This window comes from Ceratotherium simum, chromosome 29, assembly GCF_057802395.1.
Source record: "Ceratotherium simum simum isolate JZ-2026a chromosome 29, ASM5780239v1, whole genome shotgun sequence".
Lineage (NCBI taxonomy): Eukaryota > Metazoa > Chordata > Mammalia > Perissodactyla > Rhinocerotidae > Ceratotherium > Ceratotherium simum.
In genome coordinates this window covers 10,610,662-10,637,500 of record NC_141928.1, presented here as the reverse complement: position 1 = coordinate 10,637,500, position 26,839 = coordinate 10,610,662, and the positions used below count along the sequence as shown (strand labels likewise).

Genomic DNA, 26,839 nt, shown 5'->3' with positions numbered 1-26,839 from the left:
GAAAAGTAGTTATTAGATTTTCTTCTTTCCACTGTGGAAAAAGTCCTTCCTGTTGAAGAAGGCAGTGAAATTTTATCACAGCTATTGCTATTCATAAATCTTATATCTATTTTAATTCAATCTGGTCCTAGCCTCTGAGTCGCTGCACCACAATTTGATTACTATAACCATACTTTTTAACTGCTGTCAGGAAAGACAGCGCCTTATACAAACATCTGCCGGAACACATGCCCGCGTTCTCCAGCACCGGCCTTAAATCACGCACTGGTGATGAATCTTTATCTGACACTAATACTTTTTAACTTCATATAGACAATTAAAATGAATTGTAGCTAAATGCACATATAACAAATCAATTTAATCTTTGGTTGCATAGTAGCATATTTTGCAAATTTCCTAAACCTACTTTCTTACATGTATCTTTGTCTAGGTGTTAAAACTTCAATTTAACAGAAAGGTGTGGAGATATTAATAAAGCACTGCTCTTATGATACTGCCATGTAGTTGCAGGCTTCAAAGAGTAATGACATTTGAAATTTATCACTGCCATTTAAAAAACTTCCACATTTGTGTGTGGAGAGTGCCAGGCTGGGCTTCATTGTAAGAGTGACCAAAGTTGAGTCTCTGCCCTCCAGGAATTAATATAATCAAAATTCAGACAAACCCACCTAGGATAACAAACTGGATGAATGTCACTGCTGCCTCCACACTCCCACAGTCTTCTGTATTGATCTCTACTCAGTACTTATCACCTTTAATCTACAGCTAGTTGTTCATGGGTCCGTTCCTCTGCTCAATCAGATGCACCTGAAGTCATGGACCACTGTCAGTTTCCAGCACAGGGCACAACCCTGACTAGGAAGTGTGGTTCCTCCACTTGTTGGCTATACAGCCACTCTTATCTTCAAATTCCTCCAGGGCAGTTAGTCCTGTCTTATTTATCAGTGCCTAATATAGAGCCAGTATGTAATAAACCTTTGAAATGAACCACATATATAGTGTGGGTGCTTAGTAAATAATTTGTTGGATGGATAGATGGATAGATAGATGGATGCATAAATCCACTTTGCATATCAGGAAGATCAGTGGGAAAAAAATTTGTGGGACAAACAATAGACTCTATGTGTAAAGCATTCCCTCCTTCCCCAGCCCCAGTATCTCATTATTTCTTTTTTACCTGTAAGAAAATTAAGGCTTATAAGTTGCAGTAACCGACCCAACAGATGCAACTGATAAGATTTAAACCAGTCTGTCAGATTTCAGGTACACTGGTAAAGAGAAAATTCTTTTGTTTTTAAATTTTGAGAAATTTCAATTATTAATAGCGTTTTTTGTTTCCTCCATAGCAACGCTGTGCAAGCGTCTAGGAAAGACAGCTATAGTACTGGAATAAGGAAAAAGGAGTGGAATACCAACTCTGCCACATACTAGTGGGGTATCCTTGAGCAAGTCACTTTCTCTTTCTGAGTCTGTTTCCTCATCTGTAAAATGGAGATCACTCTCTCTACATCACAGTTTTGTTATGATCACTTAAAAGAGGAAAGTACCAATATATATGTAGAAGATCAACTCTTCAAGAGTTCAAGTTTCCCATCGATAACTTTCTACATGTCACTGATGTCAATTGCCTCCCTAATCCCAAAACTAACCTTAAAGCCAAAAGGAATCCAAGAGGTCATCTAAGCCAAGTTCCTCATTCTAAACATGCAGTAACTGAGGCTCAGAGAGGGGAGGTGACTTGTCCCAGACCCCAAGTATGGCCAGGGCTAAAATTCACACCTTTTGATTCCATGTCCATGTTCTTTCTACCACATGGTCTTCCAGTTCTGGAATGCAAGCTTCCATTTTATAAATATGAATGTCATTAAGAAGGAAAATAAATATCTCTGAGAATCAGAACATCTAGATTCTATGCCCAGCTAGGTGACCCTAGGCCTTGATTCCTCTGGATAGTTGTCGTCAAGATAGTAAAATCAGGGCCTAGTACCTTGAGGGACAAGAAAATCTACTGCAAATCATGCAGAGCAAGGTGCCCCAGGTGAGGAGGCTGAACGTAAAATCCCACTGTCCCCAGTCCCCACCACACCTAGGAATGTCTCTAGGCTTTCCCTGGGACCTCAGTGCTTGACATTCATTCCAACCAGATTTCATCTGCTAATCTGGTAATTAATTAGCTAGGAAGAGGGTAGTACGACAGAAATTTGTTATAACAAAACTATGTCCATGTTTTACTTCTTAGTCCCCCCTAGCCTCCAAGAATTACAATCAATATATTTTCTTAAATGGCACCTGACATCTGCCTCATTTAAAATTACTCTCTCATTTTCTCCTCTTAATGGCCTGGTAAGTTGGGATGGGGATCTGAGAGTACAGCCCTGTTTCAGAGAAGAGGTGACTGACTTCTGGGGTAATTCCTTAGCCAGAGTTCCAAAGCTAGCTGTGAAGGGGGAACAAAGAAGAAGCTCCTGGTTCCCAGCCCACTCTCATCTCAGAGACCACTGCCTTGATGCCCCAAATACAAACCAAACAAGCAGGGTACAACCCACCCCCCAACAAAAGGACATGTGTAGTGTCTTTAAGGACATGGTAACAGGCTGTGATCTGTAGACAACAGGCCCAAACGAGCTCACAGTGGTAACGTCCACCTCATCCTCAGCCCTCTTTCAGTGCTTCCTAATTCAGGGGTGGTATTATCATCCATCCAGTTCCGCAAGTCAGAATCGTCCTTGAAATCCCTCTCTCCTGCACTCTCTAACATCTAATCCATCATCAAGTCCTACCACTTTTACCTACTAAATATCTCTTGAATTCAACCACTCCTTCTCCATCACCAATAAGTAAGCCCAAGTTACCACTGGGCTCTCTCTTACCCGACCATTGCGAAAAGTTTCCTGATTTGTCTCTCTGTCCTCACAAACCCTTCTCAAGGGTATTCTCTTCAGTATAGCTCCAGTGATCTTTTCAAAACACAAATCCCATTACCCCACCTCCTCACTTAAACTTGTTCGAGACTTTCCAACGCTCTTAGGTGAAAGAGGATGCTTCCACCAGCCATACTGGTCTGCCCCTGCAGCTCCACCTTGCACCACACTCTACCTCACCCTCGGCGCTCCAGTCACACAGCCCTCTTGCAGTTCCTCAAAACTGCCAAGCTGCCCCTCGCCTCAGAGTCTCTGTACATCCTTTCTCTTCCCCCTTCCCCTAGTTAGCTCTTCCTCATCCTTCTGCTCTCAGGTCAAGAGTCACCCTCACAGGGATACCATCCCCAACTCCTTAGTACTAGGTCAGATGATCCTATGAAAACACTCTCAAAACCCCAAGAACCTCGCCCGGAACTTCGTAATTAATTCACTGTGATTATACTATGATTGCAATTTTACAGTTAGTTTTGTGATTGTTTACATAACATCTATCTTCCTGCCAAGAGAAGAAGTTCCATGAGGTCAGAAATCAGGTCTGTTTTTGCTCACCACTGTATCCACATTTTACTTAACAGTGCCTAGTACATAGTAGTCCCTCACTAAACATGATGGCAATGAATGACAATGTGGTAAAAGGAAAGGAAACTAATACATCTCTCAGCACTGGCCACGTACCAGGTGCTTTGCTATGTACGCATTTCCCATTTTCATTAAATCCTCACAACAACATTTTAAGTATCATTAACCTCATTTTATAGACATGAAAACAGGCTCAAAGAGGCAAAATGATTTGCTCAGTATCACACAGCAAGTAAATGGCAAAGTTGGAATTCTAACCCAAGCCTGACAAACATGTTCTTTTCAGTACAAAACTCTGCCTTCTTTTGAAAAACCTCTAAGGCAATGGTGAATTCTACCTCTGATGAGAATTTCTCGAAGATGGCTCCACAACCAGGGGAATCTACCACAGACTAGCAGAGCTCAGAACAAACTGCAGAAATGAGGCCTAGACGGAAAGAGCTCAGAGTGGAATAAACTAGTTTTAAGAACTTAGTCTTGAGAATTTAACTTTAGAGTAGGATGCTGAAAACACTTTTTGTTGTTGTTGTAAGATCCCTATTTAATTCATTTTGAATACAACCCAGACAAAAACCCCAAAGTCTTCCCTTGGGATTTTCAGTATAACGTCGAGTAACAGGAAGAAGAATACATTAATACAATGGTAAGGGGGAAATAATCTCAAAAAAGACGTTTTTAAATTAATGAATTTGGTGCTTCTATTAGTATACCATACTGTGTAAAAAGGTAGCGACTATCTAATATCTTTCTTTAGAAACAGAACAGACTAATAAAAACTGGTCTTTGAAAAGGAAGACTAGCAAAATACAGTCACAGAGATAAGTTGTCAAGAGAATAACTGCTAAAATGATGTTGGGACTTCACTCTCCTTTATTTAAAAAGGCATGTAAAAGGAGCCGATGAAGAGTGAGACAAATAGCTCTTAATACAAAACACACAATCACCTTAGATTTGTCTCTTTCTCTCCTTTTAGATTTGTCTCTTTCTCTCTTTTTAGATTTGTCTCTTTCTCTCTTTTTAGATTTGTCTCTTAATAAGCACTAAGCAAGTGACCCTCAGGAGCACTTCTACTGAAAAGAAGGGAGGGAAATGAGATTGAGTATTATGCAGCCAACTTCATTCTCAGTCACCTCCTGGGAGGGAGGGTGGCTGGCCACCTTGGGGGGGTTCAGAGGAAAGAAGCAAGGTCAAAAGCCAGAAGGTCCTTAGGCTCAAGGCCACACCTCAGCTTAGGCAGCAATAAGCAAAAGCTGCTGTCTAAAAACATAATCAGCACTAAAAAGTCCAGGCTATAATTTTTTGGAAAGAGATTCTGAAGCTAAAGTAGCTTAACATATTAGAGAGGACCATTCCCATGATAATAGCAAATATTCTGAGTTCAGATGAGGAGCATTTTCCTCTAAGCATAATTTTTTTTACACGAATTAAATTCGCTGGCTTTTCTGACTTTGCCATTTCTCAATGGCTTCATGCTTTTCTGCAAAGGTTTAAGTGACTTTCTTTGAAGAGAGCCATTTAATGCCAATGATTGTAGAAAACATTTGTTCATAATTATCCAGACATAGACTGGAACAATGCTGAAACAAGAGCAGCATGCAAAAATGTATTTAAGGACTATCATCCCAAAATGCTGCTAAAAGCTATTAACCAGTATGTGTTAATTGCCACAGCATTCATATTAATTTTCACTTCAGGCTCGACATTGTGGAATATTTCCCCTGATACATTTTAAACAAAGTTTAATTTAAGGAACTGCTTCTATCAACACTTATGAAAATTAACAGCCAAGCAATTAGCACTCATGAATTATCCCTTCCCCCATGCTCTCTGCAGCTTCCCTGTTAAAACAGTTTCTAACAGAGAAATGGTTACTTTCTAACAAGTTAACACAATCAAAGTCACAGTTGTCTATAGAAACCAGAACTGGTTCTGCTTTTTTAAGCATTTGTCAGAGCAAACATTCTCCTTATATTTAGAGTATAATTTAGCTAAATCAAATAAGTAAGATATTTAACATTTTAGTAAATTGTCAAGCAATTACTAATATCGAACTATCTTCTCACCTGATGTTTAAGAAATAGCCATTGCCAAAAAAAAAGGGCAGTAATTACTAGTCTTAATCTTCCTATTTAAAGTTAAAGGTCAAAACCCCACTGGACTCCCTGGACTTTCAGCAGGCCAACCACCTTCATCCAGTCTGCCACACATCTTGTTTAACGATGCTTTTCTAAACTCTTGGTTTTAAGAGCACATTTCCTCTCCCCTGATCCTGTCAGTAATCTAAGGAAGTACACAGGAGCTACAGCATCACTAGCCCCCATCCTTTCCAGAGAGAGAAAGAGGCAGAAATGGGGTATTTGTGGAATGCTTGCTACGCGCTACCTCTTGCTAAACAGGGGTCATCTCAACTAATCCTTCTGAGGAAGATACACTATCGTCATCTCACTCCACATATGAGTACTGGAGCTTCTTGAGGTTAAGTAACTAGCCTGAAGTCACACCACAAGTGGTAGAGTCAGGATTCAAACTCAGATCCCACTACAGAATAGGTCTGCTAACAAACTCTCACTGTGCTAAGTGCTTTATTCTATTTGATGGCCTCATCAGCCTTGTGAGGAAAGAACTCTCATTTCTTTTCATAGGTAAAGAAAATGAGGTTCAGAGAGATGAAAACCCTGAATGAGGTGACACAATTGATAATCAGTACCATTTCTTTGTTCATAACAGTATTGACAGGAAATGGGTATTTGAACTTCTGACGGTCTGCTGCTGATGACAATACTAGCAAACTCAGTTTAGCCAGAAAACGCACTAGCAAAAGTTTCTCAAGTTAAGTGATAAGGCATGGAACGGGAAGGGTTAGACATTTCTTAAAACATGACCTCATTTGAACAGGTAGAGAGACAGGGCAGGAATCCACATATTCAGAGGCGCTCAAATCAGCGCGGGATGTTGACTGCCTATCAGTAGAGCCCACTCCCTCATCACCTCACAGCGACTCCTTGTCACACACAAACAACACTCCCACGGACGGTGAAACCAGGAGGACTGGCACAAGTTTTCCGATTGTCTCAACCTCTAGAACAGAGGTCTTGTTTCATTAATGAGGCTATTCAGAGGCCCTGTTTTCAACAAGCCCCAAGAATTCAGGCATATGTCTGAGCCTGGTTTTGCCTTGTCCAACTAAGCATTTCCTAAAACCACTTGCAATCTGTCTTGGACTTTTTTCAAATGATCAGTAAACAGAGTTACTAATAATCTATGAATCTAAAACAGGTCACAGGGCCGGCCCCGTGGCTTAGCGGTTAAGTGCGCGTGCTCTGCTGCTGGTGGCCGGGGTTCAGATCCTGGGCGTGCACCTACGTACTGCTTCTCCGGCCATGCTGAGGCCGAGTCCCACATACAGCAACTAGAAGGATGTGCAACTATGACATACAACTATCTACGGGGGCTTTGGGGGAAAAAATAAATAAATAAAATTATAAAATAAAATAAAACAGGTCACAGCACCACCAATTTGCCAAAGACATAACATAAACATAATAATAAACCTGATCAAAAAAACTGCCAAGGGCCGGCCCCGTGGCTTAGCGGTTAAGTGCGCGCGCTCCGCTGCTGACGACCCGGGTTCGGATCCCGAGTGCGCACCAACACACTGCTTCTCCAGCCATGCTGAGACCGCATCCCACATACAGCAACTAGAAGGATGTGCAACTATGACATACAACTATCTACTGGGGCTTTGGGGGGAAAATAAATAAATAAATAAAATCTTAAAAAAAAAAAAAAAAAACTGCCAAAATTACAACAAAGCACACACCTAAGTACAGCCTTTCTCTCTCAACTGTACGCCTTCAAGAACTTATTAACCAACCACAATTTTAAAAAATTAAATTATTAACTAGCTACAGAAACCAAAAATTATTTGAAAGTATTCACTTAATTTAGCACAACAGCTAAGATGTGCTTACCCTTAGAATCACTAAAACCAACAACAAACCAGCTTGCAGAAACCATTAAAGACACTAGACGTGCTAGCTTAACTACAATGTAATTGTAAAGCCGTATCAAAAACAAAATCCTTTTTTCAAATCTAAGGCTAGTTTAATCTTGAGGAAGATTTCACAGCAGTTAGTCTCATGAGGAAATACATAATTAAGTAGTTTTTTAGCATATTTAATTAGACCCCAAACTCTTCCCTGTCCCTTTCTCTCCCCAATTATGTACCATTTGCCCAAGAGACCTAAGCAACTCAGTTAATTATGTAAATAAGGCAAGCATTATTCCCAAGAAAAGCATTGTGAATATTTGTAGGGGAAAAAAGTGTACATATTTTAGTGGCTTTAACAAACCTTTTCCAAAAAAGAAAAAAAAAAAAAATAGGACTATCAAAATACACGGGAAACCCTTACATTTGAGGCAAAAAGCAGGGAGTTCAATGACAAGACGGTGAATCATTAAAACAGGACACTCCTTTCACTTCTTAAATATGAGCTGAATAAAAATAAAATAATTTTAAGTTACAACAGTAACAAAAATTTAGTGCTGAACGTCCAGTGATCTATGGGAAGAATCAATCTGGAAATTATTAAAGTCGACTCTCACAGAAAAGGCTTTATTATCAAGGGGTTGACATGATCTTAACTCTAGAGGCAGCCATGGTGCTGTTATAACTACTACAATCCCATTATTATGCAATCACAAAATGCTAATTTGATCATTTTGAGGTGTTATTTGAATAGTCATTTTAATTTCTAGGTTACAAAAAGGCTTGACTCAAGTATAATTCTCTATTAATCATTGAGATGTCATTGAATATCATATTGATGCATTTCACAAAGATAAAGACTAATTTAATATGTACAGTACAATATCCTTCAAATATTAGCCACTTTCATTACATATCTGCCAAATGCATCAATATTAAATAATAGATGAGTACAAGGGTTTAATTGTATTTTAGCAATTGCAATATGTAGGAATAATAATAAAATAGCATCGCATCATAAGATACACTTATCGATAAATAAATCTTTCTTAATCAATGTGTAATGGTGACTGCCCCACGCTCACATCCTTTGCTGATTACAAATAGACTTGATAAGACAAAAGCATCGAAAGTCTTAAGTGTAAACACATCTAGCAAAAATAATTCCTTTGTGACTGAGGAAATGGCTTCTTTACATTTTTTTTTTTTAATTTCACCCTAGCACTTCAGAAGTTAGATATATACCAAACAGAGCTCACAACCTTCTGAAAAACCCAAATCTAAGTCATTTATAACAGATCTAATGGCATAATACGAATTCTAGAATATAATATTTTTAAATATCTGTGCTATTTTGTTGGCATCAAAGCACTATCATGTATTAATTATTCCAGCAATTACATCCTCAAACAATGAGATGGTATCAGGGAATGGAACCAAATAAATTCCAGGCACATAACCTAATCCCAATAATAACTTCACATATCTAAACGAATCAATTGTAGTATTTAAGAAAAAATCCTCTACCGTTCAACTCGCCATTTTCCAGAGGCTGACATTCCTGACCCCTAGGGGGACCCTTCCTTCTCTTTGCTGTACTCCACAAGAAGAAACAGAAGACGGCAGGGGAAGGCTCAAGAGGAGCTTTACATCAGTACACGCTTTAATTTACTAACAGTGCTTTCAGATGTTTTTTTGGAAGAAACTCCTAAGCATATTAGTATCTTTATGTTATTTATGCATCTATGTGTTTCTATTATTTCTATTTCTATTGTTTCTATTTCTTGCTCTCCTTCCCCACCAACAACAATAACCTCGGGTGCCAATGGCCATACAGGCTTACTTAAACCTATGGAAACATGCTGAATTGTATGAGGTGAAAGTGCTTTAAAGAGAAAACATCTCCTTGCTCAAAGATGACAACTGACAGAACCAGCATATAACCAGAACTTGCATATGAAAAATGCAAACATAAGCAAAGAGCTGTATGTTTATTAATTGCAATGGTGTTGAAATAAGACAAATTGTACACAACCCCTCCAGGCAACAAGCCATCACTCAGCACCCCCACACTACTGCCAGACAGCAAACATAATGGCAATAAATATAAAAATCAACTGCTACCGTCTCCTGAAAGAGGCACAGCTCAGGTCAGCACAGAGACACAGAATGGCAGGGAATGAGGGGGAGAAGGTGTTGCACATGGCACTAAACCCCACCTAAAATAATGACCGTTTTTCTAAAAGGAAAATAAACACACTTTAATTTTACAACTGCAAATTGTCAGAACAGGAAAAAAAAAAAGTCATCCTGCATAGCAAGTGTCAAACAAGATTCCCTAAAATGAAATACTGACATGGACAGCAATGGCCTAGAATTCTGAACTGAAGCTCTAACCTCAACAATTTCCGCAGTTTTAATAAAGAATCAGACAAGACAATGCAAACTGCCTCCCAGAACCACTTTCAAGGCTTTGCCAACACAATTAGACCTCGATTAATCACAACTCAACTAACCCAAACCCTCAACTACACTTAGGAGATAAAACAGGAAAAAAAAATACACACACACATATCTTACGACTATTTTTGTTTTAATCTTCCCAAATCATATTACTGTGGAAACAACGTTAAACCCAAATTCAGACCTCTTTGTATCCTCGGTCTTAGAAAATGTGAATGACATTCTATAATTCTTTGAGTCACTTTTGAAACCCTAAATCTAATAATAATAATACCACCACCACCACCAATTCCACTCAATTGAGATTTTATTTCAATTTCGTTTTTACTCACCTTGCCATCAAATTTGGAATACTCGTTAAAGGGATTATTTAGCTGCAGGGGGCACTGCTCCAGGCGCACAGATAATATTGACTGCTTTCCAGAACTTGGAGGTTTCTCTTTGAGGGACTTTTTTTCAAACAGTGACTTTAACTCCTGGGCTGTGACACAAAAGAAAGATAAAAAGATCTTTGTGATTACAACACAGAGAGACAGCCTGTCTATCTTCCCTAAAAAATCTTCCTTAGAACCTTAAGGAGGGAGTGTCCAGGGACACGTTCAGGTCTGACGTGGGCAAAAGGCTTCACACATACTTCAGTGTTTGCGCGTTGAAAAGGCAGAGCCCTGAAAACCAGGCAGGTCAGGACAGTCAATCTAGGACTCGAGTTTGAGGAAGGGGGCAGAGTCAGACAAACCAACAAAGCATTCTGTAAGAAGAGCCTTCACAGACGAGACCTGAGCTGTGGCCTGGCTGTGCCACTGAGAGAGGTGTGATCCTGGACAATTCACTAAACCTCTCTGGGCTTGTCAAACTAGATAAACTTGAAGATCTCTCCTGGCTCTAATATTATGTGATTTTGAAATTCTAGTTCTTCAAGGTCAAGGTTTGCATCTTAATCCTCTCACACTTCCCAATGACACCTAGCACAAAATCTGGATGACAAAGATGAGGAGGAGGAAAAGGAGAAAGAGTACTTATAATAACAGTAGCTAACATTTATTGAGTAAGCCAATGTACCTCATTGAATCCTCATAACGTGTCTATAAGGTAGATACTAGCATCATCTCAATTTTGTCAATGTGGAAAATGAAGCTCAGAATATTTTAATTAGCCCCGGGCCACACAGCTAGTTAAGTGGCAGAACTAAGATTTGCACACAGCCAAGCCTCTTAGCCATTAGGCACTAACGAACAAAGTAGACCGCAATAAATTCTGTTGCATGAATCAATGAATAAAATAATGATTGAAGGAACTCAGATCAAATTATTATTAAATCAAAATCTTCAGCTCTTATTCATTAGTGAACCAAGACAAGTTAGTTCCATATCTTCTCAAAGATGATTTAATTCTCCAAATTAATCTGAATACCATTTAAGTTGGTAGCTAAATAATAAGTACATGAGAGTTCATTATACTTTTTATTTTTGTGACTATTAGAAATTTTCCATACTTAAATTTTTAAATAAATCAACTTTAGATCTTAAAATCTGCAATGAATAGGTTCAACCCCACTCCATTCTTGAGCATAGCCAAATTGAACTGAGATAGAGCAAACAGAACTCTGAAATAGTCACTCAGAACTCTGCAACCAACTAGTGGGGCAAATTTTTCAAACGAGTCCCTACAGATTTAAATGGAAAACCAGGAGAAAAGGATCTAATTCTTTTTTAAAATGTGGCATTTGACTATCCAATTCCGGATTCTGAATATATAAGTATAGGTAATCAAGAGATATTAAATGCACATTTGAAAAAGTTTTAGATTACTATTCAAGTGGTATTTTAAATATCGGAAGCACTATTCTACCTGTAATCCATTAACAATTTTCTTGCTACACTTTGGAAAGGAATGATCCCTTATTAAAAACCTACTACGGGGCAGCAACAATGCTAGGTGTTTTCTCACCTGTCCTCACTACCATCCTAAGAGATAGGTTACTACTAGCTCCGTGAAGAAACTGAGGTGTAGGAAACACAAGTAACTTACTGAAGTCACACAACTGGTATCAGTAGGGTTAGGTGTGAGGTGATGATGGATTAATTCTTCTATTCTCAGACTAATTCACACTTAGACCTCTCTCCTCAACTTCTGACATCTTCCCTCTTCCTCCCTTGCTTCCTACATCAGAACAAATAGAAAGAACCAAAAGAGGACTTTTGCATGCTCTCACCTGCATTTCTACCTGCCTTCTCTATTACCACTTCCATGAACTGCCTGTGTCCCTATCAGATCAGCCCCTCCTTTGTGCACTGGATCCCATCCCCTCTTGCTGACTCAAGGGCATCACTCAAGCAATTCTCTCCCATCTTCTTCCATTTTCAATTTTTCCCTCTTACTGAGTTAGCTGCATCAGTACACACAGATACTGAAATACTGCTCATAAAAAATTTTTTAAAAATCCTCCCTCGATCTCATACTCCCTTCCAGTTACTACCCTATTTTTCTGCTCCTCAAATGTTTGTCTATATTCTTGCTGTCCAATTCCTCTCCTCCATTCATTCAAACCCACTCCAAACAGGCATTCAGGCCCCACCACTCCACCAAAGCAGCCTTCATCAGGGTCACTAATGATCCCCTTGTTGCTAAATCTATTGGTCAATTTTCTATTGGTCAGTCCTTATCTTACAAGACCTCTCAGCAGCTTCTGACATGGTTCATCATGCCTTCCTTTTTGAAACACTTTTTTCACTTGGTTTCCAGGTCTCCACTCTATCTGGTTCTCATCCTATCTTTCAGGCTACTTCTTCTCAGTCTCCTTGCCCATTCCTCCTCATTTTCCCCTGAATCTCTGGCATTCCCCAAGGCACAGTCCTTGGCCCCTTTCTTTTCTCTATCTACATCCACACCCTGATTGATCTCATCCAGCCTTAGGTTTCTAAATGCCATTCTACAAGAGGCAAAACAAAACTGCAGTGATATAAATCAGAACAATGGTTACCTCTGGGAAGTAGACTGACTAGAAGGGGCACAAGGGAACTTTCCAGGGTAGAGAAATGCTCTATACTTAATTGAGTGGCTAGTTACACAGGTGTATACATTTGTCAAGTCACTGAACTGTACATTTAATATCTGTACATTTCACTATATGTAAAGCATATCTCAATAAAAAATAAGTAAATAAAAAGGGAAAACTTAAAGAAATAAATATCTTCCACATGCTGATAATTTCCAAACGATTATTCCTAGACCTAAACACTCCCTAAAATTACCTAAACGCTCCCAGACTCACATATTCAACTTTCTATTTGACGTCTCCACTTCCATGTCCAAAACGTATCTGAAACTTTACTTGTCCATAACCAAACACTTGATCTTCCGCCAAACCCGTCCCTCCAACAATCTTCTCTTTCCCAGTTAACGGCTATTCAATCCTGTTAGGCCAAAAACTTTGGAGTCATCCCCACTCTTCTCTTTCTCTCACACTCTACATCCTATCCATCATCAGATCATTCAGAAGATATCCAGAACCACCTCCACAGCCACCAAAGCTGTATTACCACCACCTTCAAATTGGTCTTCTTGTTTCTGCCCTTGCCTCTCCCATCCATACCCCAACCACTGTCTCTTCCCAACACAGCAGCCAATATGAGTCTTTTAAAATATAAGTTACAGGGCCGGCCCCGTGGCTTAGCGGCTAAGTGCGTGCGCTCCGCTGCTGGCAGCCTGGGTTCAGATCCCGGGCGCGCACCAACGCACCGCTTCTCCGGCCACGATGAGGCCACGTCCCACATACAGCAACTAGAAGGCTGTGCAACTATGACATACAACTATCTACTGGGGCTTTGGGGGGAAAAAAATAAAATAAATAAATAAATAAAATAAAATAAAATATAAGTTACAAACTTCAGAATAAGAAGAAAATTGATAAATTTGACCACTTAAAAATAAAAAACTTTTGTATGGGGAAAAAACTAGTGACGTAAAAAGAAAAATGATAAACTAGGAAAGAACAAAGGTTTAATATTCCTAATATATATAGATTCTAAAAGTAGAGAAGACATGACCAACAAACCTACAGAAAAATGGACAATAAGAAATGTCCACAGGAGGGCCGGCCCTGTGGCTTGGCGGTTGGGTGCGCGCGCTCTGATGCTGGCGGCCCGGGTTCGGATCCCGGGAGCGCCCCGAGGCACCACTTCTCCGTCCAACGCGAGGCCGAGTCCCACGTACAGCAACTAGAAGGATGTGAACCTATGACGTACAACTATCTACTGGGGCTTTGGGGGGAAAAAACTGAATAAATAAAATCTTTAAAAAAAAAAAAAAAAAAGAAATGTCCACAGGAAAAGAAATTCAAATAGCTTTTAAACAAATGGAAAGATGCCCAACCACATTCATAATAAGAGATATGCATACTAAAACTACACCAAGATACCATTCCACATCTATCAGATCAGCAAAAATCTAAAAGTTTGAGGCTATGAGGAAATAGACACTCTATACATTACTAGAGTGAAAGTAAAATAGCAAAACTCCTATGGAGGGGTATTTGGCAATATTAAGGAAAATCACATATTTACCCTTTGACCCAACAATACCACTTTCAGGATTCTAATCTTAGATACACTAGCGAAAAACAAAACACATATGCATAAGACTATTCACTGCTGTGCCATTTGCAACAGCAAAAGCCTAAAAACCATCAAACCTCCCTCAATAGGGGACTGGCTGGCTCAACTACAAGACGTCCATATCATGGAGTAATAAAATGGAATGAAGCCTATCTCCATATATCGCTCCAGAGTAATTCTCAGGATGTGCTGCTAAGTGAAAAAAGTGTTGCATAAAATAGTGTGTAGTATGCTATCTTTAATCTAAAAGGAGGGGGATATGAATATAAATATGCTTATATATAGTTTTAAGTGGACAGAAAAACCAAAATCTTTTAAAAAATGACTAGAAGAAGAGTAGAAGAAACAAAAATTGAAGCTGGATTTCTCTGATTTTACCTTGCTTATGTATTCAACTTTGGAACTACATATATGTTTTACATAATTATTACTATTTATTTTTTTTGGTGAGGAAGATCAGCCCTGAGCTAACATCCATGCTAACCCTCCTCTTTTTGCTGAGGAAGACGGGCTCTGAGCTAACATCTATTGCCAATCCTCCTCCTTTTTTTTCCCCAAAGCCCCAGTAGATAGTTGTATGTCATAGTTGCACATCCTTCTAGTTGCTGTATGTGGGACGCGGCCTCAGCATGGCCAGAGAAGCGGTGCCTCGGTGCGCGCCCGGGATCCCAACCTGGGCCGCCAGTAGTGGAGCATGTGCACTTAACCGCTAAGCCATGGGGCCGGCCCTACATAATTATTAAAGAAAACTAAAAGTACGATCTCTAAAAAAAAGCTAAATGAACCTAGGTATAACATTGAGTTGGCAGTTTAACTACAAACAGAGGAATTATTTTAAGTAACTTTATCACATAGCAATTTGACTCTACATTCCCTAATGGAACATACCAAAAGGACAAAGAAAAAATTTCAAATTGCTTGTACTAATCATATTGTTAGTAATAACACTGGTATTTCTATTCTGGAACCAAGATTTTAGCATAAGAGAAAAGACACATAAACATAAAATCAAAAAAGTTAAGAAAACACTCTGTAATCCTAAATCTGAATTGGAATTATCAGCATTAACTCACCATTTATTTCCTCTGAAAAAATTTATTTTTTTCTGGGCTCTATCCCCTGAAAAGGTCTACAAGGGAAAAAACAATCCAGTGAGCCCCACTACAGCCCAGGTTGTGGTCTCTTAATGCCATTTACCACTAAAAAGGACCAAGACTCCGTGGAGAAACGGCTGATTCCAAATTTGGGGAAGGAAATGTGTAAGATGAGCCTGGAACATCTTGCCATACAAGAAAGCAAGGAAGCTATAAAAGATTACTGGAATTGTATCAAAAGAACTTAGCAGCCAATGTGAAGGGACTCACTATACAAAGGGACAATTTTAGCATCAAAAAAGAATAATAACTGCAATGAACTGAAAAATATAAAAGATGCTTTAAACATCCATGATTTCATAATGATACAAAGGGAGAAAACCCTCACTGGTCATCTACAAGGACGCTAGGAAACAATCTCTTCATTCTGAAAACTACTAACAAAGGGAAAGAATCAAGCATTTATCCTGTCTTTCTTGTAGAGACTCTCTGAGGATAACCAAACAATAGATTAGGGAAAGTTCTTTTTTACATAAAAACAAGTTAATAAATGAAGAAAGACTGAAAGAATTAGAAATCACTACTTTGAAACTCCTAATGAAATAATGTATCTAGGTAATGCCCACCAATGGCCACTAAAACCATTAGATGAAAAGCTGATAGCAGTAACTTAATAATGGATGGATAACACCTGATTCCACCATCAGTCTTATCACAAAAAAGACATTTCATGTTTTCTGATATGATGCCATAGCAAGTACACAGATAAGCACATACAAAGTATTCTTACCAAAATTAAACTTCAATCTGAGCAAGTTTCCAGATCTAACAGTCTATAGGAAATAAAGAGGACAGACGAACATATTAAATGAGACTATGGGGATACAATTAGCAAAATTCAGAATGTACAAAATTCTACTGGACGAATGACCCAGTTTCTTCAACAAATAAATTACAAGAAAAGAAAGTAAGAGAGAACCTACAGATTAAAAAGGAAATGAGGGGCTGGCTCTGTGGTGTAGCGGTTAAGTTCACGCCCTCTGCTTCGGCAGCCTGGGGTTTGTGAGTTCAGACCCCGGGTGCAGACCGACGTACTGCTTGTCAAGCCGTGCCGTGGCGGCGTCCCATATAAAGTAGAGGAAGATGGGCACAGATGTTAGCCCAGGGCCAGTCTTCCTCAGCAAAACGAGGAAGATTGGCAACAGATGTTGGCTCATGGCTAATCTTCCTCACCAAAAGAAAAAGAAGGAAACGAGACGTTAACCAAAAGCAACATGTGGGGGCTGGCCCAGTGGTGTAGTGGTGGGGTTCACAAGCTCTGCTTTGGCGGCCCAGGGTTCCCCAGGGTGCAGATCCTGGGCATAGACCTATGCACTGCTTATCAAGCCATGCTGTGGCAGGCGTCCCACATATAAAGTAGAGGAAGATGGGCACAGATGTTAGCCCAGGGTCAATCTTCCTCAGCAAGAAGAGGAGGATTGACAACAGATGTTAGCTCAGGGCTAATCTTCCTCACCAAAAAAAAAAAAAAAAGAAAGAAAAGAAAAGTAACATGTGGACCTTAGATCTAGACCTGATCAAATGAAAAGGGGGGAAAAAAAGAACAAAGAAAAATTTGAGACAATCAGGGAAATGTTTGCTAATATTAAAGAATTCCCTCTAATATTTTGGAGAGTAGTGGTATTGCAGTTTTATTATGTGTTAAAAAACACAGAAGTGTTTAGGTATAAAATTATACAATAGTTGGGATTTGCTTAAAAATAATCTGGGAGGGGAGGTGAGCTGAACAACACAGGACTGGCCACATGCTGGTAAGTGCTGAAGCTGGGTGATGGGTATGTGGGGGTTCATTATACCATTTTCTCTACTTCTGCGTTTGAAATTTTCTATAATAAAAAGTTGTTTTAAAGGAAATTTAAGCTGGAAAAAAAAAGTAAGTCACATATCACATCACTACTCTGATCAAATCACCTCACTCAGAGTAAAAATTAAATTCCTTACAAGATCCTCCATGATCAGGTCCCCACTACTTCTTCTAATCCCACTCTTCCCCTTACCCTACTCTAACCAATAGGCATCCTTCCTTGCCATTCCTTGGATACATCAGGCATACTTCCACCACAGAACCTTTGCATTTGCTGTTCCCTTGTCTTAGAACCTCATCTCCCAGTATCTGCCTAGCTCACTCCTTTCACATCTCTGCTCAACCATCCACCTTCCTAATGAGGCCTTCCCTGATCACCCTATATAAAATAGCAAAATCAGAGCCTGCCCGGTGGCGCAGGCTGTTGGGTGTGTGCGCTCCGCTGCGGCGGCCCGGGGTTCACCGGTTCGGATCCTGGACGTGCACTGACGCACCGCTTGGCAAGCCACGCTCTGGTAGCGTCCCATATAAAGTGGAGGAAGACGGGCACAGATGTTAGCCCAGGGCCAGTATTTCTCAGCAAAAAAAAGAGGAGGATTGGCAGATGTTAGCACAGGGCTGATTTTCCTCACCAAAAAAAAAAAAAAATATATATATATATATATATATATATATATATATAGCAAAATCCCCTGCCTAGCATTCCTCATCCGCCTTAGCTGGCTATATTTTTCTCTATGCCACTTACCCCACTCTGACATACTATGTTTGTTAACTGTCTATCTCTCCCACAAGCTCCATGAGGGCAGAGACTTTGTCCTGTTTACTTCTAGGCCTTCCTCTAGGCCTACAATAGTGCCTAGTTGCCCTTGCATATTGTAGGAGCTTAAAAGTTACTTGTTGAATGAATAACTCTGGACCAGAAAAATAGAAAAAGCAGTTGTGGGGATACAGAGCAGAATGGGAGGAAGAAGGAAGGAGCCGATGAGCACAAAGAAGCCGAGATAAGACAGGAGAGGTCATGAGAGCCCTTCCTCCGGGTTCTAAGCCATTCATAAGGCACAGCTGTACGTGAGCTGCTCAACTTCAAGTTGTTCTTCAACTTCAACTTCACTTGCTCTTTCTCATTTGCAATTGACAAGTCCTAACCAATATTAACAGCGGGAAGTCCCCAACAAACACAAAACTGAAAAAACAATAACCTAGAAATTTAATTATCATTAGATTTATGAGAAAGTACATACTATTGCATTCACAAAGATGAGAATGCATATTAGAACTAATAAGGGTTCAGTGAGTGGCTGGATACAAAACAGATACATAAAAAAACAGATTTCTTCACAAGAGCATTAAGAAAGTTATGGGGAGAGGCCGGCCCCATGGCTTAGCAGTTAAGTGCACGCACTCTGCTGCTGGCGGCCCGGGTTCGGATCCCAGGCGCGCACCAACACACTGCTTGTCAGGCCATGCTGTGGTGGCGTCCCATATAAAGTAGAGGAAGATGGGCACGGATGTTAGCTCTGGGCCAGTCTTCCTCAGCAAAAAAAGAGGAGGATTCGCATGGATGTTAGCTCAGGGCTGATCTTCCTCACAAAAAACAGAAAAACAAACATACAAAAAGAAATGTAAAAGTGCAGGAACAATATGAAGACAACACAAAACTCTGCATTTACATACTATTTGTATACATAAAAAGTACAAAAAAGATCATAGGAGGTATGATTAGAATATTTAAAATATATATACCCTGGAGCCGGCCCTGTGGCTTAGCGGTTAAGTGCCCGTGCTCCGCTACTGGCAGCCCGGGCTCAGATCCTGGGCGCACACCGATGCACCGCTTGTCCGGCCATACTGAGGCGGCATCCCACATACAGCAAACTAGCAGGATGTGCAACTATGACATACAGCTATCTACTAGGGCTTTGGGGAGAGAAAGGGGAAAAAAAAGAGGAGGATTGGCAATAGATGTTAGCTCAGGGCCGATCTTCTTCAGCAAAAGGAGGAGGACTGGCATGGACGTTAGCTCAGGGCTGATCTTCCTCACACACACACAAAAAGAAATAAATAATTGATATAAACTACAGGAATATCCATAAATAATTGATATAAACTACATTATTGTTTTGAGATATTATGTAACGTCACGTGTAAATAGTCTTGTCTTCCAATTAGACTTCAAACTTCTTGAGGACAGGTATCATGTATTCCCCCAAGTACCCAACACAGAATTACTATGCACAAAGAAGTGAAGGAAGAAATACTTGTTAAATGACTCAATGAATAGGAGTAATAACTAATTTTGTAAAGAATATACCAAAACTATTGTAAAACAATAAAATTAAAAATACTGGGACCTTGACATTATTCCCAACAGAGCTGTCTTTCGATGACACTGTCTTCACATTTATCCATGCAGTTTTAGTTATAGAAATACTAAAAGGATGTTACTCTAAGGTATTTCATTTATCATGTGGTCTCATGGCATATTCATCAGTATGTTCAGAAAGAACTTCAGGGTATGGACCAGATGGCTTCTAAGATCCCTTCCAATTCCTCTGCGAAAAGGATGTATTTATGCTGTGTCTTCCTTATTTTTTATTGAGGTAACATTGGTTTATTATATAAATTTCAGGTATATATTATTATATTTCGACTTCTGTATAGACTGCATTGTGTTCACCACCAAAAGTCTTGTGTTGTGTCTTAAAGGATGGACTGGATTTAGACAGAATAACTGTGAAAGAAGAATATCCGGGGGCGGGGGGGCAGTCATCATGTTCATGATGATGCTTCTAGTGGGGAATGAAATAAAACTGAGATAAGAAAAACAGATGAAAGGATTTTAACAAAACGTAAATGGCAGAAAAAGAATAAGAGAATGAATAAATAATTACCTAACCAAACTTCCCAATTAAGATCAAAAGGATCTGGCTGTGGCAATTCTTGCCAAGAGAGAGTATGTATTTCAGAGATGTGTGAAAATAGAATGGCTGCTCAGTTTGCCAGGTAGATGTTTAGTGGACTGCTGACTCTACACTTCTAACGTGTTTCAGGATACCCAGAGTGCCAAGGTATGGTAATGACGGAACCCAGCTTAACAGAGAATTCAAAGACATTCCTTTGAGCATTGATGAGGTTCACTCTAAGCATCAGGAGTGACCACCAGGCAGGCTCCTGGTCTGGCCAGAATCAAGGTCAACATTTCAAAGCATGGTAAAGCACATTACGGAAATAAGATTTCTCTTCCAGAAATAAGATCACAGGGTCGATTATTGAAATCTGTGAGAGAGAGAAACAAAGGTGAAAGAAACCGAAAGAGAGAAAAGTATACATATATAATGGACAGTGTGGTTACAAATGAAAGCAAAACGGGACTATTTATTTCTCCAGCACATTCTGTGAAGCACTGAATGGAAGTTAAAGTGGATTAGACTTCAGGGAGTGAGTGGGAGATGAATAAAAATTTATTAGTTGTATCTAATTATTAGATTACTAGACGTATCAAAATTTAAGTTGAAGAACTTATTTCTCACATTGTAAAAAGGGGTTAATGCAGTTACATTTGAGGTGTTCTATTCATCCTATATTTTATTTATTTATAATTTTTTTAAGACATGGAAGTGAAGAAGGGAAAACAAAGGGTAGGTGGAGAGATAGGCTTAGATAAACTGGCTCTGTATTCATTAAGAACAGATTAATAGGAAAAGCATTAAGATATATAAAAAATTTGAAGGGCCGGCTCCGTGGCTTAGCGGTTAAGTGCGCGCGCTCTGATGCTGGCGGCCCGGGTTCGGATCCCGGGTGCGCCCCGAGGCACCGCTTCTCCGTCCAACGTGAGGCCGAGTCCCACGTACAGCAACTAGAAGGATATGAACCTATGACATACAACTATCTACTGGGGCTTTGGGGGGAAAAAACTGAATAAATAAAATCTTTAAAATGTTTAAAAAAAAAAAAAATTTGAAGAAAGTAGATAACATAAATAATATAAAAGTTTTTCAGTTTATGCTAAATACAACAGAGAGTAGTATTAGCTGGATCAACAGAAAAGACCAGCCTAGGGAGATTTTTTAAGTATCAAGAGCAAAACTAAAAAGATATCCAAGAAGAACTCTAGGAACTCAGAGACGTGAGATGTAAGAAAAAGAAAGAAGTGAATGAGATTTCGGATTCTACAGAGTCATCATTTAGAAATCATTAAGCAATCATTAAGAAAATCATACCCACTGAGCACACTTCTGTGTACAATCATAGTAGGAGAAAGCAATAGCCCCTTTATATAGTGTGGTTTAGCAGAAAGAGACTGGCCTTTAGATGCAGACAGTGCTAGATACAAAACATGGCTCTACTGCACTACCACCTCTTAGCCTTGTAACTTGAGCAAGTTAAATCTCTCTGAGCTTATGTCTCATCTGTTAATGACAGCAATAATACCTACATCTTATAAGATCACTGCATTGGAGGTAATGCATGTAACGTGCTCAGAACAGCACTGGGTAGGTGTTGCTGTTAATACAACAATCATTAATATTATTAGTTTTATAAATATTTCGTAGCAATGGAGTCAGTCAACAACAACTGATTGGACATCTATCACATGGTATCCCAGTGGTACTGGGAAGTGCTGGGAAGATATAGAAGACAGACTGCAGACACTTCTTTGAAAGGAGAAAAAAAAGAGAAAGTCTTGGAAACACGACATAAACATTAGAAAATATGTATATTTTTTGGGTGAGGAAGATTGGCCCTGAGCTAACATCTCTTGCCAATCTTCCTCTTTTTGCTTGAGGAGAGGGTCCCTGAGCTAACATCCGTGCCAATCTTCCTCTATTTTGTATGTGGAACGGCACCACAGCAGGGCTTGAGGAGCAGCTCGTAGGTCCGCACCCAGGATCCAAACTTGCGAACCCTGGGCTGCCGAAGCGGAGCACGCGAACTTAACCACTATGCTACCAGGCTGGCCCCTAGAAAATATATTAACAGCATTTTACTTTGAAAATTTTTTTATAGTCTTCTCTTCTTGCTGAGATTGAAGCTTTGAAAATAAATAATATGGCCAGCTTTAATATACATAACATATGAACACATACTGCAAATGCTAATGATACCAGCAACATAATGGTTTTTAAGCTAAAGGAAAAGAATTAGCATATATACAAAAAAAGACTGTTATTGGGGCCCCTAATGAGGCAAGGGAAAGTTTAGGTTGGAACTGCCAGGAGGAACTATAACCCAGAGACCCATCCAAATCATACATACTCCTTGGCTCCAAGAACTAGGTACTGGCACAACAGTTTGTACAAAATGTGCCTTGCACACATCAATTCCTGTGACCTAGAATGAAGAGTGGCCAAAAAGACAAGACCTAAAGAACATACAGCTTCAGAAAGCCAAGGCACTCAAGTAAAAGAACTCAAAGCTCAAAACACAAGAGGCATCTGCCCAGAGAATTTAAAAAGATGAATTAAAAATAAATGCTCTTATATAATAATATAATCTAAATATATAAATTTCAAATTAACAATTAAAATTATTTTCATTTACCTGATTGCTTAGAATTTCTTTCTTTCCACTGAATATTTTTGCATTTGATCTGGTTTTGTCTCTCTTTTCGGAGTCGTTCTAATCTTTGAGCTTGAAAAGAAATATTATAACTATAAGTTTGTCAATGAAAGTTTACTATAAACAAAGACATAATTAACTACCTTTATATGAATAAAGATGTTTTATATTGCACATGTAGGGAAAAAGTCATAAAATTTTAAAGGTGGCACCCCTGAAAAGCAAATACCAACAAAAACATGAAAATATTCTTGATTTATAATTGAAATTAGAGGATATAAAACATTAATAGAGATCATAAAGATAGTATTAACATGGAAGAGAATAATAAAATGTGAAAACTTCTGTGATTAATATGACATTTCATTATATAAATCATTAATAACGGTCTTAAAGGAATTTTAATGCACAAATGAACTGAAGTGAATATTACATTACAGGAATAAAATTACTGTTATGAATTACTCTACCCGTTTCAAAAATTAAAGATAAATGAACTCAGACTAGACTATTAAAGTTTTAAATATAAAATCCTTTATCTAAAAATCATGAAAATTATAAAATGTCAAAGCTATATAAATTAGCATAGCTTTTCTTCAGTGGGCTGAAACAGTTTATAGGTAGTAAAATAAATGATTTGTATCTTTGTAACATTAGTCAAATCTTAAAAAGAACTATTTTTCTTATACAAAATTTTAAGATATGCTGAAAAGATTAAAAAGTAAATTCCTTGGTCACTAGGACACCCCACAATCTGAATTAATTATTAGCATCTAAGCACTATCTTGAGAAATTCCAACAACAATAATAAAAGCATCATCTAAAATTACACATTTATGATTATATCACTACTGGCTGATCAACCTTCAAAACCAGTGAACCCATCTTAAAGACATACTGTCCAGACACGTTAACAACTGCTGCCTACGGAGACGACAATGGAAAAGAAAGTCACAACTGAAGCCATCTCTTGAAATTAGTTTCCTCTACTAATCTTCAATTTCCTAACCTGGCACAATGCTAATAAAAAAATAAATAAAATAAATTTCTCTTTCAACCACTTTCAAGGTAGGAAATCATACACTCCTGGCCTTAGCAATGTGGTAGGAAATACTGAAGCTAATCTTGCCAGAAATTTAAACTATGCTGGCAAAAGCATTCTGACAATGTCACTATTTCTAACCAAATTCCATTGAAGAAAAATACATTCAATTGCAATTAATAAATGTGAAGGGTACAGCCAAAGTAATATAATCACAAAGCTCTCAATTTAACAGCATTCTCCTACTGAAATCCATTCAACCTGTCATATAAGATATCATCTCAATAACTTGCAAGGAAGTCAGTTTCAACTAGAGAACTGAGAATCAATGGTTCTAAATTATATTCAAACCTTCACTCAAATCCTATTTTGATAAAAGTTCCTTTAGATACTGGGAAATGCTATTAATTATTTTCATCATAAGAGCAAATTATTCTTTGTAGATGTCACAGAACGCTGAATTCTGAACCAAAACCTTACCGTGCCTTTCGCTGTAAATTGTATCCTGCTCTACCTGCAGTACTCCGTATGTACATTCTACATTTGGACTATGAAAATAAACATGCAAGTATTTTCAATGTTCTACTACATCTCCGGCCATTACTTTTCCTGGTAGTTAGCAGGTTACTACTACTGATTAGGAGATTATATTTTCTGATTATCTAAAAAAAAGCTATCTCCTAGAATACTTTGTCATATTAGAACAACTATATTATATATTCTAAATAATTTATCTGTCTAAGTAAAGGCCTTGGTTCATCACATTCCCCTTCAAAGGGTTCCAAAAACTATAAGCTGGAAAATGGGCAATGATAAGCCTTTAAAAGCTAGTGACTAGAAACATATATGTATATATACATACACATATACATGCACAGGCCAAACTTGAGCATTTTCAAGTCGCAAAGATCAAAGGGTAGAGATCAACTTAAGAAAATAAAGGTAATGTTATCAAAAACAGGGGCACCTTTTCTAATCTCCCACCCAACGTAGGAATTCCTATTAAAAGCAGTCCTAATAAATATTCAGCTGTCTCTCTCCAATCCCCCTTCCCCCCACCTCAATTCCTCCAGGGGCAAGAACTGTCTCAGGCAGCAGCACTCTTTGGCTGGTCAGCTCTCTGTATTAAAGGTTCTTTATTACATCAACCTGAAATCTGCCTCCAGGTAGTCTGCTTACTGGGACTAATGCTGCTCTGTGAAGACACTCAAAACAAGTCCACCTCCCTTTCTACATGATGACTTTTTAGAAACAGAACATCCAACACGCCTCTCAGAGCCAACTTTTTCACCGACTCCTCTTCTATCTATTTCCTTCTAATAGCATCATTCCAGAGGTTCTCTCCATTCATAGTCACAGAGATGAAGATGTTGCTTAGCTCACTCTTAGTCTAATACATGCATATTTCTGTTAATATACAGAAACTTTCCCCATTAAACCTATTCCAACATTATACATTAGTCTATAAGATTGTTTACTGATTTAAAACTCAGAAGACATGACTAAAATGCAATGTTTACCTGTATTTGAGCGTCTTCTAATACCAAAGTCCCAACTTGAGGTAATATCGACTGACTGGGCATATACATAGCCCTGAGTCTCACCATTGCTTCCCTGAATTTCTGACCCACTGTCTCCAGGCATTGAAGGAGGATGAATCTTCTCTAGGTCAACATCATGATCAATGAGAACCATCTCACACATTCCTGTGTCATCACTGGTCACATGTGACTGTCGAATATGAGCTAGAATGATAGTTGGATTGTCCAAGAAGGCCATCCTTTCTGTGGGCCAATTTCCTTAAAAGGCTATTTTCTCCTCTTCATATTGTTTCACGGGCTCACCTACCTGGAAATATGATGTACACAGCAATATTTAAGAGCAAGGCAGAAAATGACTGAATCATTTTTCAAACAAATTCAACGTGGTAAAATGCTACCTTGAAAATCAACAGTTATCCCTCTACCTAGGAGCTTAAAAGGATTAAGTCTAAGCTGAAAGGAAATCCTTATAAGCACAAGGGGCTACGGCTCTAGTCAATAAGATCTCCATGGTATCAGAGAGGATGGCTTGCTCTCTTGCAAAACAAATAATAGTAACTCCTTAGTCAGGCCTCAAAGCACATTAACTACCGTTAAAACAATAAATTTTTCTTTCTTTCTCCCTTCATTCCCATGCAGTCTTCTCATTACTTTATAATGTGATGGGGGAACAAGTTGTATTTTCCTCAAATGATGTGCTGAAGTATGAAACTGTATTTCTTCAGTTTACATTCCCTTCTGTCATATGGTTGTCAAGCGTGTAAAAGGGCACAGACAATGCTTTCTGAGTTACTAGGAATTTTACAAAAATGTACCACCAAAGTAATTTTGTTCAATAAATACATTTTCCTTTCTTCTGATTTAAGATAGTATTGTGCTTTTAAAATAAAACCTATTAATCAAACTTCTGCTACCAGATTAATTTCTTATTTTAGAAACCTAATTATAAGAACTGCTTCCTGAATCCTGTTAAGACTGTAATGATGTTTATTCTGGGAACAAGATGGTACTTCCTCAGTTAAATGGGAATACTCAATAAAGAAAATATTACAGAACCGTGGTTAGGAACCTTAGGCCCTATAGGCAGAACTGGGTTCAAATCCTGGCCCTATCACTTGCTAGCTATGTGATCTTGGTCAAAATAACCCCGACCTCTTTAAGCCTATTTTCTT

General features: G+C 38.7%; 1 protein-coding gene across 10 annotated transcripts in view; it reads right to left on the bottom strand.

Annotated features, from left to right (window-relative positions):
• Positions 1 to 26,839, bottom strand: part of MAPKAP1 (MAPK associated protein 1) — a 267,319-nt gene that overhangs the window by 181,973 nt on the left and 58,507 nt on the right. For 8 of the 10 annotated variants that reach the window (XM_087419086.1, XM_087419089.1, XM_087419088.1 and 5 more), the window contains 3 exons: positions 25,647 to 25,974; positions 23,067 to 23,156; positions 10,284 to 10,432 (listed from right to left, as the gene is read on the bottom strand). In XM_087419086.1, coding sequence (XP_087275212.1) covers positions 10,284 to 10,432; positions 23,067 to 23,156; positions 25,647 to 25,905 — 498 coding nt within the window. In that variant the 5' untranslated portion in view covers positions 25,906 to 25,974. Of the gene's footprint in view, positions 1 to 10,283; positions 10,433 to 11,979; positions 11,999 to 23,066; positions 23,157 to 25,646; positions 25,975 to 26,839 lie in introns of those variants that run through there. The other 2 variants (XM_087419090.1, XM_004423456.3) reach the window with 2 other exon arrangements.